At 58.0% G+C, this 14,345-nt stretch overlaps 4 protein-coding genes across 5 annotated transcripts; 1 reads left to right on the top strand and 3 right to left on the bottom strand.

Annotated features, from left to right (window-relative positions):
• Positions 1-954: 954 nt before the first annotated feature.
• ARPC5L (actin related protein 2/3 complex subunit 5 like) lies at positions 955-4,129 on the bottom strand. Its single transcript, XM_051807600.1, has 4 exons — positions 3,919-4,129; positions 3,661-3,733; positions 3,199-3,375; positions 955-1,512 (listed from the first exon to the last, which is right to left on the bottom strand). Exons 1-4 carry the CDS (start codon positions 4,125-4,127, stop codon positions 1,450-1,452), a joined length of 522 nt encoding a protein of 173 aa, XP_051663560.1. The 5' UTR covers positions 4,128-4,129; the 3' UTR covers positions 955-1,449.
• Positions 4,130-4,255: 126 nt separating this feature from the next.
• PPP6C (protein phosphatase 6 catalytic subunit) lies at positions 4,256-7,297 on the bottom strand. Its single transcript, XM_051807583.1, is given in 7 exon segments — positions 4,256-5,038; positions 5,640-5,849; positions 5,973-6,052; positions 6,426-6,567; positions 6,824-6,889; positions 6,966-7,160; positions 7,162-7,297. Coding segments are annotated over 7 exon segments (1,029 nt in total). The 5' UTR covers positions 7,249-7,297; the 3' UTR covers positions 4,256-4,789.
• Positions 7,298-7,323: 26 nt separating this feature from the next.
• Positions 7,324-9,725, top strand: RABEPK (Rab9 effector protein with kelch motifs). Of its 2 annotated transcripts, none has more exons than XM_051807580.1 (7): positions 7,324-7,424; positions 7,630-7,766; positions 7,847-7,999; positions 8,081-8,242; positions 8,471-8,620; positions 8,783-8,932; positions 9,104-9,725. In XM_051807580.1, exons 1-7 carry the CDS (start codon positions 7,366-7,368, stop codon positions 9,382-9,384), a joined length of 1,092 nt encoding a protein of 363 aa, XP_051663540.1. In that variant the 5' UTR covers positions 7,324-7,365; the 3' UTR covers positions 9,385-9,725. The 2 variants fall into 2 exon arrangements, with proteins under 2 accessions (XP_051663540.1, XP_051663539.1); XM_051807579.1 differs by having other exon boundaries at positions 7,331-7,424; positions 8,087-8,242.
• A 449-nt stretch (positions 9,726-10,174) lies between these two features.
• HSPA5 (heat shock protein family A (Hsp70) member 5) lies at positions 10,175-14,165 on the bottom strand. The gene is made up of 9 exons (XM_051807531.1): positions 14,032-14,165; positions 13,731-13,868; positions 13,347-13,578; positions 12,949-13,086; positions 12,577-12,689; positions 12,108-12,498; positions 11,582-11,819; positions 11,216-11,383; positions 10,175-11,046 (listed from the first exon to the last, which is right to left on the bottom strand). Exons 1-9 carry the CDS (start codon positions 14,139-14,141, stop codon positions 10,487-10,489), a joined length of 2,088 nt encoding a protein of 695 aa, XP_051663491.1. The 5' UTR covers positions 14,142-14,165; the 3' UTR covers positions 10,175-10,486.
• Positions 14,166-14,345: the final 180 nt, after the last annotated feature.

Raw genomic sequence — 14,345 nt, 5'->3', positions numbered from 1 at the left:
AGGTTATATATTCACTAACAACTTCAATTTCAGATCCCAAAGCTCATACAGGATCAACTTACCATAAACTAGTTCTTAAGTGTTGAATTTTCATTAGATATCAGAGCAAGACTGGTGTGTATACTTGTATTAAAAAGCTAATGCACTTTCCCTTGTCTCAGAACAGTGGTTATACATAATCCTTTCTATGGCCATTGGATTTCTTTTCTTCTATGCTGTAAATATGGATTATATGATGAGACACTATGGAATTTGTGGTGCAATACATTTTGGATCAAAACCCTAATCTTGACTTCCTTCTCTTTATAGTTCTGGTTATCTCCCCTGGGATTCTATAGCCATTTAAAATAGAATTTTAAAGCATGACCCTTTCCAGGGTAAGGATGGGTGTCCCAGCTGTGCCACCAGGGCCTGTCTCCCAGGGAGCTGTGCCAGCAAGGAGGTGGAGTGCTGCTGCCTCCAAAATCCCCTCTCAGCAGGAACAGCTGCTGCTGCACTTTGAGCAGCTGATGGAAACAGGACTGGGTGGGGCACGGCCTCCCCAGCAGCTGCTCCCTGGTGCCAAAGGGCAGGAGCCCTGCCCAGGGGCACAGCCACAGCTTGAGGAGTCGTGTCCTTCTGTCTGGGCAAAGCACCAGACCTCTGATGCAAAGGACACACTAACACATCAATTACAAGTTCTGGAGTATCTTCTTGACTTTCTAGCACGGACAAAAATATATAAGTCTAACCCAGGGTGATGATGTGTTCTATTCACTGCATCTCAGAAGTCTTGATTGGAACAGCTACATGTGGTCTCACTCCCTACATCCTGGATTTGAGAACAAATTCTGTAAAGGAGCTGGAGTTAGGAGCAGTCATGCAAAGGTGGACACTTAGCTTGGACTTGGTTACTGCTGGCCTGCTTTGGAATAAGTGTCAGACATATGGTTTAGCTAAAAATAAATTAACTCATGTGATCCAAGAACTTTATTGATGCAGCAGGCACTTCACTTTACATTAAACCAACCCAGAGTCCAACCAAGGCCTTCTGTCCCATGTACAAACCCACCATTCCAACACCCCCCTTCTCCCACCACCAGCTGCAGGATCTGGCTGGCCTGGACACAGCTACCTCAGAACTAAGCAGGACAGGGGATCGTGTATCACCACACCTGGATAAAGCAGCATCTGAAACACCTGTTCACTTACAGTAATAGGAGGCAGGACTGTGCCTTCTCTCTGCCTGTTAAAGAAGGGAGCGGGAGAATGTCGTGGCTCCTGGATGTGATAGTCGGAATATGCAGGAATACCTTTACTCTTCCCCCACCTTTAAGGTTAAAAGCATTCCAAGAGGAGGTTACTGTAGGATTTCAGTAGATTGTAATCTCTATAGATGGACCAGTGTTGTTTCAGCTCATTCCTTCTGAGTCCAAACCTGACCGTCGTCTCTGTCCAAGTTAACAGTCTTTAAACAGTCTTTCTTGCTGTAAGAACTCTTACTATGGAGCCCAGTCCTCCTACTGCCAGTGCCTGTGGGAAAGGAGAGAGGTTAGAGTTACTGCAACCCACACAGAACAAACATCTGAGTGTTTAGCCACGGAAAATGTCATCCTCCAAAATCTAACCATCTTTTGGATCTCGAGGACACCAGTGCTGCACATCACTGATGAAGCAGAATGTCTCACCCGCCGTGTCCCTGAGCAGGAGAGGAGGAGGAAGGGCTTGTTTCAGTTTAATTTGTGTCCCTCAGTGTAAATGACATTTCCTTCCGAAATCTAGAAGATGGAGGTGATTATGAAAAAATAAATATTAAAGCTGACTGCTGAAAATGGGGTGTTTACTTTGCAGCTACAATTCCAACAGAGCCCAGGGGTATCACAGTGTATGGAACCAGAGCAGGGATGAGCAGTATGAGACAGGGGAACAGGTGACTGGATGAATGCAAAGCACCCCTTCAGAGCAGAACCTGCAGGTGCTGCAGGCACGTAAATGTTCTGAGCTGCCAGACCTGCCACAGCCCTTTTCCAGAGGACAGACTGGTACTACCACCGAGCTGACTCCGCTCTGAGCAAGCCACACGTCCTACTAGTAGCACCACACGAGAACACAAGGCTGTAAACCCTGCCCAGCCTACTCAGCCCTGCCTTGCTCCTTTCACAACAGAGGATGAGCTGCCTTACGTGTGCCCACACGCTCTGAGACCCGTCACTGCTCCCGTCAGGGCGTGTTGTGTCACCTCCCACGCCGGGAGCACCCACCCACAGTTACCTGAAAATACCCCGGTGGAAACAACAGGGAAAAAAGAAAAAAAACAAAAAGCAAGCAGAAACATGTTCTTTGCTGTCCTGAGAAATCCCCTCCTCCCTTGTCAAGGCTCTGCAAAGCTGGTGGCAGCTGCCAATAGCTGGAGTCACACTACACCAGCTCTGCATTTACCACCACGGGAAAAAGCCCTGCACCTTGTGAAATGACACCGTGTTTGCAGCAGCTGCCCTGCCCAGGGAGGGCATTCCCAGGGATCAGTTTTCCTGAGAGGAGCACTGATAGCCTGGGCTGCAGCTAAAACCCCTGCAGTAGGGAAGAGTTCACTTGGATTCCTGCCCAGGGGCAGTGGCACCCAGCAGCTGCTCCTGGGATGTGCCTCAACCTGGAATGTGCCCCATCCCACCACAGAGAGGGAAGAAGGTCCCACAGTCAGCTGCTGAACACATCCCACGTTCCCCATCTCACATTCCAAAGAAACAGAAGAGGCCCACTCTGGACCCCAATGGAATCTTTTTGGAGACCTCAAAAGCCTCTCCTGGGCAAACCAAACGGTTTTGCTAAATCCTGTGACTCAGACAATGAAAACTATCAGATCTGAGGCAGGCTGGGCCCCCCTGGGCCGAACACTCACTGCAGAGGCAGCTGCTCCATCCATCCAGACACTTCCCCACTCCCTCCCTTCTCCTCTGCAGCCGCTGCAGGCGTCGGGCGCTGAAGGCAGCACGAGGCCTCCTCCAGCACACACTGCCCTGTGCCCGTGGCCAAGGGCAGGGTTTGAAATACAGGCAAAGGCTTTGTGAGTCCAGGCTCAGAGACTAAAGATAAAAGGAAACACTGTGCTCCTCAGGGATGAGGCCCTGCCTGCACCTGATTCTCTTGCAGGGGCCCTCCCAAAACCACTGACCAGGGGCCTGCGAGTGTGGCTGAGCCAAGAGTGCCCTGAACACGTACCTTTTCGTGCCACTGAAGTAATATTGCACTGCTGTTTTCTGTTGGCTTTTCAAATCCTTTATAAATGTACTTCATTAACAAGTCAACACCATTTCTGTCTAAGGAATTCACCGCTTGTTCTATTTCACTGCTTTTAAAAGATGTGAGGACTTTAAGCATCGTTCCCTGGGCCTGCTCCTGAGAAGACAAGGAAAGGAAAGGAATCTGAGAACCACAAGAGCTGGGAGCAATTCCAAGACTCGTGTCTGAGAAGAGGTAGCCACGTTCCAGGCTGGGCTATTTCTGTAGGTGATCAGTTGAGCAGTCCTGGGGTTAAAGGAGGAGGAAGGGGAGAACGCCCGGGCGTCACCCGTGTGAAGACACAGCCCGTCACCGCGGCAGCTCATTAAGCACGGCGGGAGCTGATCAGCCCTCCGGGGTGACACCGTCACCTCCCAGCTCCCGACCCCCCGGCCCCGTTACCTTCATCGCCTGGTTCCTGGTGTTGCCGGGGGAGCTGCGGATGGCGGTGTGGAAGGCTCGGAGCGCCTCCCCTGTGCGGGGGGTCAAGGACTCAAACCCTCGGTACCGGGGCAGAGCCGCGCCACGGCCGCGGGGGTGGCTCGGGGGGCCGGGCCGGGCCCGGGCGCGCTCCCGCCCCGCACGGGCGCTCGTGGCCGGTCCCCGCCTCCGCCCCCCGGGGCTCCCCGGGACCCCCCGGCCCCCCGTCCCAAAGGATATTGCCTGAGCAGCGCCTCCACCTCGGGGCTCGCATCGGGCTCGGCCGCCGCCGCCTCCTCGGGCTCCTCCACGAAGCGGTTCTCGTCGTACTGGTCGATGTCGAGGCGGCGGAAGCGGGAGGAGAGGGTGCTCCGCGCCATCCCCGCCCGGGACGGGCACCGGGGCCGGACGGGCTCGGGGAACAGGAACAGGAACAGGAACAGCATCATCGCAGCCCCGGCGGAAGCGGAACCCGCGCTCCGCCCCGGCGGGCAGGGACGGGGAGCGGGGCAGGGACGGGGAGCGGGGCAGGGACGGGGGCGGCACCGACGCGCGGCTTTATTAATGACACAAAAGAGCCTGGAAAAAATCCGAACGATGACTTTAATGTACAAATCCCGTCGCTGCAGCAGGTTCGCGGGTTTAACCGGAATCCCGAGGAAAACGGAACAGACCGGGAACGGGGAACAGCCCTTCGACCGCTTTATTGGGATCCACGTAACACTCGGACAAGGCCCCGGCACGGGCAGCCCCGGCCCCGCCGCACGCCGGGCACGGACTTTGCTGCTGAAATTTCTTAAAACTTACCAAAACAAAAAGCTGAACAAAAGACGGGCCCGAGCAGCTCCTGGAGCGCGGGGTTAAAGGAATCAGTTCATCTAACCCAGGACTACATGCAGTAGTACAAATTTCAAGGACATATTACAAATACTCTGAAATTAATCTAGGGGAGGGGGAAAAAAAACTTGCTACAGACACCATAATACACAATAAATTTAGATAATTTAAAAATAAAAAAGGCAAGAGGCAGCATTTCAGCAGCAAAGTGCTCAATAAAAAGTATATTGTAAAGGGGCAGGACAGGGAGAGGAGAGAGCAGGCGGGCGAGGGCTCAGAGGAAGTAGGGCGTGGTTGTCCGGGGAGGAATGACACGCTCTGAATCTGGAACTGCACGGAATAACTTTGGTTCTCTTGTATTTACATCTTTGAAGACCATGATGGAGGCGATGTTCCCGCAGCGGTAGCAGTAGTTGGGTGCTGACCATACCGTGACCAGCTTCTCATCAAACATGAACTTGTAGCCTTCGTGGACGAGCTGGTGTGCTCTGCAGATCAGCTTCAGGTTGTTGATGTGGACAAACTGCAAGGGAAGGGGGGAGGTCAGTGTGCCCTGAGCCGCCCTGCCCATGCAGGGTGCTGCTCCAGCCCTGGCACAGCTGAGAACAGCACAGCACTTGGAGACCTGAGCAGTGAGGAAACCTGGGCTGTGAGGAACACCACGCAATCCGGGCAGCAGCCACAATGCCAGGGCTGTGCCGTCCCCAGGCTCGATCCTTCCTGAACACGCTGTGCCAGGGCAGAGCCTGGCAAGGCCAGCGTGACAGAGCCCTGAGGAGTCTACTCACTGCTCTCCAAAGGAACAAAATTAACTCAAGAATTGTTACGAAAAATGGTATTTTTCTGTTAAATCCTTTGGAAAGCATTCCACACAAAGCCCAGGGGCACACCAGTGAGTCTCACCACATTACACTTTTCGAAAGCAAGGTCAGTGTTAGCACACCTGACAGTTGTATTTGTGCTTTTAGGTTCAAATGGCTCATTTTTTCCAGCTCGTGCAGGCAAAGCTTCCCCATCAGCAGGACCTGCTGTCAGAGGTGTGACAGGGGAGCTCATGGCCTGGCAGTGCCTTGGTCCACTCCAACCCCCCTGGGCTCTGCAGGCACCTCCCCCAGCACAGTTACCTCATTGGTGACCTTGGCCCCGAAGAGCCACCCTGCCCCACGGGGGCTGATGGCCCACGTGTCCACGTCCTCGGGGTCCGACCACACCAGGTCACAGAAGGCGCCTTTGTGGGGGATCTCCTGGTTCCGCTCGATGGTCCGGATCTGATCCAGGGTCTTGATGTCTGGGGAGAGGCCCCCGTGCACACACAGGATCTGCTCGTCTATCAACTGCAGGGAAACCACCCGTGTACAGGCACTCAGCACTCGCCCAGCCCAGCCCCGGACAGGCCCCAGCCCCACAGCTCCCCCCAGACTCTCTGCTCCCCGTTCCCAGGTGGTGTCTGCACTTACAGCTGCGATGGTGAGCATGTCAAACACTTTGGTGCAGTATCTCCAGGCATTGGCGTTCCCGTATTTGGTTTGGCACTCGTCTGTGGGAGAGAGTGTGGGATTTCATGGATCAGAGAGGCAGAGCAAACACTGAGAGCACAACTTGTGAACTCAGTGTGTCACAGGAGCCCCACACTGGGTCCTGCTGCCGGACAGGACCAGCACCAGGAGGGGCTGAGATCTGCCTCTGACTCAGTCTCTGTCTCTAAAATTGAATGTGGCACCAAAAACTGAACAGCAACCTCGCATGCCAGAGGCAGAGCAACGAGATGTGCCTTAAACACGTTCCAAACACAGCCACAGCCACATGAACGAATGAGAACACCCGAGTTCACTGAGCCCCGTCCCCCCAGCAGAGCCCTGGGCACTCACAGGGCTGTCAGGGCAGAGGTGCCCCAGGCATGGGGCACTCACCATAGAACCCGTACACCTGGGTGATCTGCCTGCTCTCGTGGTTGCCCCTCAGCAGCGTGATGCGGTCGGGCCACTTGGCCTTGAGAGCCAGCAGGTACGTGAAGGTCTCCAGGCTGTAATAGCCCCGATCTACAAAGTCCCCCTGGGGGCAGAGACACCGTACATGGAGCAGCAGTCCCACAGCAGAGCACAGAGGAACACAGCCCCCCGAGCGCTGCAGGGAGCCAGGATGTGCTGGGTGCCTGGGACCGGCTCTGTGGGCACCGGCAGTGCCGGGTGTGACCCCGGCCCTGGCACGGCGGGAGCTGCGCCGGTCCCGCTGCTCCGGCGGCACAACCCCCGGGTGGGGTCCGGGACCCCGCCGAGCCCCGCGGGCAGGGCCGGCCCGCCGCACGTACCATGAAGATGTAGTTGGTGTCGGGGACCTGCCCACCGGTCCGGAACAGCTCGCACAGGTCATAGAACTGCGGGGGGAGACACGCGTGAGGGGGCACCGCACCGGCCCGGCGCTGCACCGGGGGCGGCCCGGCCCGGCGTTACCTGCCCGTGGATGTCCCCGCAGACGGTGACGGGCGTGGAGACGGGCTGGACGTTGGACTCCTCCAGCAGCAGGTCACACACATAGTCACAGAGGCGCTGCAGGAGCGAGCGGGGCAGGGTCGGGGTCAGCGCCGGTACCGCCGGCCCCGCCCGCCCCGTCCCGCCCGGGCCGGCCTGGGCCGGCCCGGCCCCTTGGCCGCGGGCGCACCTTGAGGTCGTTCTCGGGCAGGTACTTGCAGAGCCGCGCGATCTCCACGTACTTGTCCAGGTCCAGCGGCGCCATCTTGGCTCGGGGCTCGGGCCGGAAGCGGGGCCGCCACTTCCGGCCAGCGGCGCGCGCCGCCGGCGCAAGCGGAAGCGCGGGAGCACTTCCGGCGGCACTTCCGGGCCGGGAGCGGCGATGGCGCCGCGGGCGCTGCTGGAGCTGCCGCCGGGGGGGCGGCCCCAGGCCGGGCGGTGGTGAGCGGGACAACGGGGACGGGGACAGCGGGGGGACCCGGGCCGGGCGGTGGTGAGCGGAACAGCGGGGACGGGGAGGGGGACAGCTGTGGGACCCGGGCCGGGCGGTGGTGAGCGGGACAGCGGGGACGGGAACATGGATAGCGCGGGGGCCCCACGGCCCGGCCCGGCCCGGCCCTGAGTGAGCGCCGCCGTCGCCCCGCAGGTACCGGCTGAGCCCGCTCGGGGAGCGGCCCCGCGCCCGGGTGGGACTCGGCTGCCTCGCCTTGCCCGGCCGCGTCCTCCTGCTGGGCGGCGCCGATCCCGCCGGCGCCTTCGCGGACGCGCATTTCGTGGAGCTGGGTGAGGGCCGGGGCTGGGCAGGGGGCGGGCGGGGCGCCTCGGGGCCCCGGGCCCGATCCGACCCCTCTCCCCGCCCGCAGCCCCGCTCCGCTGGGTCCCCGCCGGCTGGCGCGGGCTGCGGCCGCGCTACGAGCACGCCACGTTCCTGCCCGGCCCCGGCCCCCCGCGCCTCTGGGTGTTCGGTGGCGCCCACCCCGCCGGGAACCGCGGCTGCGTCCAGGTGCTGGACCCCGGTGAGTGCCCGGGAGCGGGGCGGGGGAGCGGGGCCGGGCATTCCCTTTCCCGTTGTTCCGTTAATCCAATGTCTCAAGCAGAAACAGGCACGTGGGAGAGCCCCGCGGTGAAGGGATCGCCGCCGCAGCCCCGCACATTCCACACGTCCTCGGCCGCCGTCGGGGCCCGGCTGTTCGTGTTCGGAGGCGGGCACAGGGGCGCGGAGCCGGTGCGGGACCAGCGGCTGCACGTGTTCGACACAGGTACCTGTGCCGGGCCCGGCAGAGCTGTGGTGGTGCTGGGCCCCGCCGGGGTCTGAGCCTCACCGGGCGGCTGCTCCCTCTGCTGACGGACTCGGGCCCGCTTCAGGCACTGGGAGTTCAGACGCTGCTCCAGGCACTTCCTCGGGAAGCCTTGGTGGGGCTTTGGGGTCTCTGGTCTGTGGAGCTTCCAGAGTTTCCTTCCTGATGCATCTGTGCTCACGTTTTTAGCCACCCTGACCTGGTCCCAGCCAGACACTCATGGTGACCCCCCCTCCCCTCGCCATGGCCACGCCGTGGTGGCAGTTGGGACCAAGCTCTTCATCCACGGGGGTTTGGCTGGAGATGTTTTTTACAACGACCTGTTCTGCATCGACACAAGTGAGTGTGGGTACCTTGTGGGATGTGCTTGGACTTTGGGGGACCTTGCTCTTCAAAAATACTGGCTCTCAAGTGCCTGAAATATCCCTCTCTGTTTAAATCAGCAGAGCTGGTGGGGTTTGTGTAATGCACAGCCATGAGTGTGTTCTCTTCCTGCACCAGGTGACATGAGGTGGGTGAAGGTCCCGGCCACTGGTGACATCCCCGGGGGACGAGCATCCCACTCCTCGGCAGCGTTCAGGGAGCACGTGTACATTTTTGGTGGAATAGGCCCAGAAGGGACCCTGGACACCACCTACAAGTATCACACAGGTAGGGGGCTGCTCTCAGCCAGTGCCAGCTGGGGAGCATGGTACCTGCCCAGGCCCTGGGCCTTCCCCTGGGGTCACACTGCAGGACTAAAGGCTCGAGGCTGTGCTAATGAACAGTGTCACTGTCCCCATATGTGACAGCTGAAGCTGTGACTGTGTCTTTGCACTGCAGGGAGGCAGCAGTGGACACTCCTGCAGTTTGAGTCCCCCGTGCCTGCTGGGAGGCTGGACCATGCCATGTGTGTCATTCCCTGGCAGGCTGGGACCCAGGGGGACAGGGGAGCCACCACAGCTGGGACAGAGCCACCTGTGCCAGCGGGGGACAGTGCTGGGCCCCTCCAGCAGGGCCAGGGCAGCACTGAAGACACGGTTGTGCATCTGCTGTTGGTGTTTGGGGGGATGGACACGCAGGGGCAGCTGCATGGGGACTGCCTGGTCACCCTCCTGGAGTAGTGGGGCTGTGCCCCCACAGCACCAGCATTTCCTATAGCTGGAGAGTCCCCTGGGGTTGATTTTGCCCCTGGACACCCCTGAGGGACAGGGGCTCTGCCTGCACAGGGTCTTGCCAAGGGCCAGTGGCTTTAAGGCACTACTGGAGCTGGCACCACAAAAGCTCCCTCTGGACTCAGTTCAATGTCTTATCTAATCCCATGGATGGGATAAGGATCACAGTTAAAATAAAAAGACCAAATTCCAATTAGATTTTTTTTTTATAAGGTGTAGGCTACTTTTCAGTCTTCAGAAAACTGGTCTGTTTCATGTGAGACTTTAATAAAGCTCTTGAGAAGTTTAAATACTGCAAGAAAATGTGGTTGTAGTTAAGCCAACCTCCCCCCTCACTACTGCAGCTCAAGAAAACCTCCCCCAGCTCAAGAAAAGCTGCCCCTTTGGCAGTTACTCAGGCTGGATCCCCCCTTCCTTATCAGGATGTTGCATCATACAACTGCAGTGAGGGCAAAGTCCACCAGCTCCCTTCAGAAACAGGGAGTCCCAGCTCAGTCCAGCTCAACAGATGCCCAACTCCTGCTTTCAAACCCCCCAACTCTTTTCCTTTCCAGCTTTATCCACTCTAAACTCAGGGCTGTGCAGGAAGACTCATCCCCCCCAGGTACAGCTGCTCCCCTTTCCATGATCCCATGAGTGGTACCTTGAGGGGAGAGCTGCATCCATCCCTCAGGGTAAATGCAGCTCCTGGATGGAGCTGCTGTGACTGGGCAATGGAAATCACAGAACTAGAGCAGAGTCCAGTGTAAATAACAAATTTATTGTGGTCACTCCAGGTAGAAAAGCTCTACACCAAGTTCACATGACCAAGTTGTTAAATAGAATGTTCCACTGCCAATACTTCTAAACCCACATTTACACTCCCCCCCTGCTCCCTCCCCGGACATCGAGCGACTGCTAACGAAAAGCAGGATACAGCCACGTCGGGCTAGCGGTTCCAGCTCCACTCTCGAGTGAAGATTCAGAGTTACATTCCAAATTAAGAGTTCAATATTTTAAACAATGTTCCTGAGTCCAATATATACACACACCACATTCGGAGACGCCGTATCTACAACTCGTCCTTCTCTGCCGCCTCCTCCTCCCCGGGGGGAGGCCCCGCGCTGCCGTACAGCTTGCTGACGATGGGCTGCACCACCTCCTCCAGCTCCTTCTTCTGGGCCTTGAAGTCTTCGATGTCTCCATCCTGATGGCTCTCCAGCCACTCGATCTTTTCCTCCACTGCCTTCTCTATAGTTTCCTTGTCCTCAGAGGACAGCTTCCCACCCAGCTTCTCCTTGTCCCCGATCTGGTTCTTCAGGGAATAGGCATAGCTTTCCAGCTCATTCCGGGCATCGATGCGTTCCTTGAGCTTCTTGTCCTCCTCAGCAAACTTCTCAGCGTCGTTCACCATCCTCTCGATCTCCTCAGGCGTCAGCCGGTTCTGGTCGTTGGTGATGGTGATCTTGTTCTTGTTCCCGGTGCCCTTGTCCTCGGCCGTGACCCGGAGGATCCCATTCACATCTATTTCAAAGGTGACCTCGATCTGGGGGACACCACGGGGGGCAGGAGGGATCCCCGTGAGATCGAACGTTCCCAGGAGATGGTTGTCCTTGGTGAGGGGACGCTCACCTGGAAGACACAAGGAGGTGGTTACTGTCCTAGCTGTAGTTTGTACTTTGTGAAACCAGGAGCCAACTTCCATCTACAAAATATCTGCAGCCTTTGTGACAAGACAGCAGCAAGAATAAGAACCCTACAGACTCCAGTGCTCCTGTGGGCCCCCAAAAGTGACACCCACCTTCATACACCTTGATGGTCACAGTTGGCTGGTTGTCAGAAGCTGTGGAGAAGATCTGGGACTTCTTTGTGGGAACAACAGTGTTTCTTGGGATCAGCTTGGTCATGACACCTCCGACAGTCTCAATGCCAAGTGTCAGGGGACAGACATCGAGCAGCACCAAGTCACCTGGAACAGATCAAGGGCAAGAGTGTGACACCACTTCAACAGGAAACACAACATCCCAACACTCCAGAGAGGATCCTGAAGCCTAAAGGGCACAGAACTGCAGGGACTGGAAGAGACCTAGGTTCTACTGCATTTGCCTGTCAATGCCCAGCACCCACTCTTCAGTCAACACTGAGGTGACAGTGAAGGTGTCATTACCTGTGTCCTGGTCTCCAGAGAGCACTCCAGCCTGGACAGCTGCTCCATAGGCTACAGCCTCGTCTGGGTTAATGCCACGAGAAGGTTCCTTCCCATTGAAGAACTCTTTAACGAGCTGCTGGATTTTGGGGATGCGAGTTGATCCACCAACAAGGACAATCTCATCAATATCAGACTTCTTCAGGTCAGAATCTTCCAGAACTTTCTGAACAGGCTTCATTGTGGAACGGAACAGGTCCTGTGGAGACAAAACCCACACAACTGTGAGACTGGATTGCCAACATGTCCAGTTTCCCCACTGTGCCGCTCTGGGGTACAAAGGACAACCACTGCAGAGGAGGGACACACTGGCTCATGAGCAGCCTTGGTGAGGCCCCAGCTCTGTGGCAGGGAGCAGCTGCCTGCTGTTCTGTGCAAGCAGGAGTTATTTATACCCCAAAGTGCAATGTCACAGCATGAGACACTGCACATTCCCAAGTCCTCAGCCATGTCCTGAGGCCATGTAACTTTATCTTTCTAAACTTACCATGTTCAGCTCCTCGAACTTGGCTCGGGTGAGCGTCTCCGAGAAATCCTCTCCCTCAAAGAAGGACTCTATTTCAATCCTGGCCTGGTGCTGAGATGACAGTGCTCGCTTGGCCTTCTCCACCTCCCTCCTCAGCTTCTGCACAGCTCTGTTGTCCTTCCTGACATCTTTGCCAGTTTTCTTCTTGTAGAGTTTGATGAAATGCTCCATAACACGCTGGTCAAAGTCTTCTCCACCCAGGTGAGTGTCACCATTGGTAGCCACAACTTCAAAGACTCCATTGTCGATTGTCAGGAGAGAGACATCAAAAGTGCCGCCACCCAGGTCGAACACAAGGATGTTCTTCTCTCCCTCCCTCTTGTCCAGTCCGTAGGCAATGGCAGCAGCTGTTCTGTACAGGGAACAGCCTGTCAGGGCTGGGGGTGCCAGCCCAGCCCTCCCCAGGGGCAGGACAGGGGTGGGTACTCACGGCTCGTTGATGATGCGCATCACGTTGAGCCCCGCGATGGTCCCGGCGTCCTTGGTCGCCTGGCGCTGGGCGTCGTTGAAGTAGGCTGGCACTGTCACCACTGCATGGGTCACCTGGGCAGGGAGGGAAAGACACAGCTCTGTTAGAGACAGGACAGAAAACCACAGTCTGTACAGAGCACCAGCTGCCCAGAGCAGTGCTGGTCCCACTTTCTTTACACAGAGGTGAAGGCCCATTCAACAGGGCTGCCTGAGGGGCCTGCAGTTCTGAGTGGGGTTCAGGATGTCATGGGTAACCCTGACTCAGCCCACCCATCTCCCCTTTCCTAAAGCTGCTGCTCTAAGTTGGTACTAGCAGCTCCCATGCACTCACTTTCTTCCCCAGGTAAGCCTCTGCAGTTTCCTTCATCTTTGTCAGGACCATCGCAGAAATTTCTTCAGGAGCAAATGTTTTTGTCTGTCCCCCTCCAACATCGACCTGAATGTGGGGTTTGGCTTTCTTCTCAACCACCTGAGGAGAACAATGGATACTGTCTCATTCAATCCTTTATACAATTGTTCCCACTTGTTCCAGTGGTTTCTTCTCTCCGAAAACCACACAAAGTCTCTGTGACAGATGTAACTTAAGGGCAGTTATCACCAGGAACTGTTGTTCCTCCCAGGAAGGCTGGGGAAACCCAGGGCTGCTCAGAAGGGCACCGTGAGTCAGATGCCTCTTCTGACTGGGACTGTAGGTCCTCCCCGATCCCCCCCTTCACACTCGGGGCCCACCTTGAAGGGCAGGTACTTGATGTCCTGCTGCACAGAGGGGTCGTTCCAGGTGCGGCCGATGAGCCGCTTGGCATCAAACACGGTGTTCTCGGGGTTAGACGTGAGCTGGTTCTTGGCAGCATCGCCGATCAGACGCTCTCCCTCGGGGGTGAACGCCACGTAGGACGGCGTGATGCGGTTCCCCTGGTCGTTGGCGATGATTTCCACGCGCCCGTTCTTGAAGACGCCCACGCTGGGGGTGGGGGGGAGCGGAACCGTCAGGCGGCGCCGGGGCCTGCACATCCCTCCCGCCGCCCTTCCCCTCCTCCCGCAGCCTCTTCCCCGCACTCCCCAGGGCCCACAGGCCCTGACCCCCGCCCCGGCACTGCCCCAGTCCCCACGCACCAGGAGTAGGTGGTGCCCAGGTCGATGCCCACCACCGTGCCCACGTCCTCCTTCTTCTCCTCCTCGTCCGCCCTGGCGGCGCCCAGCGCCAGCAGCACCAGCAGCAGGAGCCTCATCGCGACCGCTCTGTGCGCCCACCTGCGGGGGTCACAGCGCCGGTTACACAACGGAGCGCCACGTGCGCCCCTCCCCGCGCCGCAACCGCCCGCCCTCCCCGTGCGGAACCGCCGCCGCCCTCCATCCCCGCCCGCCCTTTCCGTGCTCAGAACCGCCGCCCCGGCCCGGTCCGCGCCGCCCTTACCGTGCCCGGCCCTCACAGCACAGCCGCCGAACCCCGATCGTCGCTGCGCCGCCAGGCCGCGCCGCCCGCCCTTTTATACCCTCCGTTACCCCTTCGTGGAGCCTCCCCATTGGCCGCCGCGCCCTCGCTGGAGCCCCTCCATTGGCCGGCTGCTTCTAAGCTGGCCTCTCGCGATTGGCGAGCGCCGCGGGGCCGCTCTGCCGTGCCCGGCGCGCCCCCCTCGTGCCGCCCCATTGGTTCCACCCGGCGGCCCCGCCAGGGGAAGCGTGAGCCAAGCGGAGCGTCCCCATTGGCTGGGCGGGACCACGGCGGGG

This window comes from Manacus candei, unplaced genomic scaffold, assembly GCF_025592945.1.
Source record: "Manacus candei isolate 608988 ecotype Guabito, Panama unplaced genomic scaffold, ASM2559294v1 h1tg000071l, whole genome shotgun sequence".
NCBI classification, from domain to species: Eukaryota; Metazoa; Chordata; class Aves; order Passeriformes; family Pipridae; genus Manacus; species Manacus candei.
Note: the sequence above shows the minus strand (reverse complement) of the source record. Positions and strands in the feature narration are given on the sequence as shown.

Excerpts from the sequence above, each read along its gene's own strand:
- ARPC5L (XM_051807600.1), bottom strand. The coding sequence starts at position 4,127 with ATGATGCTGTTCCTGTTCCTGTTCCTGTTCCCCGAGCCCGTCCGGCCC. Across the intron at positions 3,376-3,660 it reads CCAGGAACCAGGCGATGAAG|GAGCAGGCCCAGGGAACGAT; the intron begins GTAACGGGGCCG and ends TTGTCTTCTCAG. Across the intron at positions 1,513-3,198 it reads TACTTCAGTGGCACGAAAAG|GCACTGGCAGTAGGAGGACT; the intron begins GTACGTGTTCAG and ends CCTTTCCCACAG.
- RABEPK (XM_051807580.1), top strand. The coding sequence starts at position 7,366 with ATGGCGCCGCGGGCGCTGCTGGAGCTGCCGCCGGGGGGGCGGCCCCAG. Across the intron at positions 7,425-7,629 it reads CGGCCCCAGGCCGGGCGGTG|GTACCGGCTGAGCCCGCTCG; the intron begins GTGAGCGGGACA and ends GTCGCCCCGCAG. Across the intron at positions 8,243-8,470 it reads GCTGCACGTGTTCGACACAG|CCACCCTGACCTGGTCCCAG; the intron begins GTACCTGTGCCG and ends TCACGTTTTTAG.
- HSPA5 (XM_051807531.1), bottom strand. The coding sequence starts at position 14,141 with ATGGGGAGGCTCCACGAAGGGGTAACGGAGGGTATAAAAGGGCGGGCG. Across the intron at positions 12,690-12,948 it reads AGGCTTACCTGGGGAAGAAA|GTGACCCATGCAGTGGTGAC; the intron begins GTGAGTGCATGG and ends CTCCCTGCCCAG. Across the intron at positions 11,047-11,215 it reads GACCATCAAGGTGTATGAAG|GTGAGCGTCCCCTCACCAAG; the intron begins GTGGGTGTCACT and ends TGTGTCTTCCAG.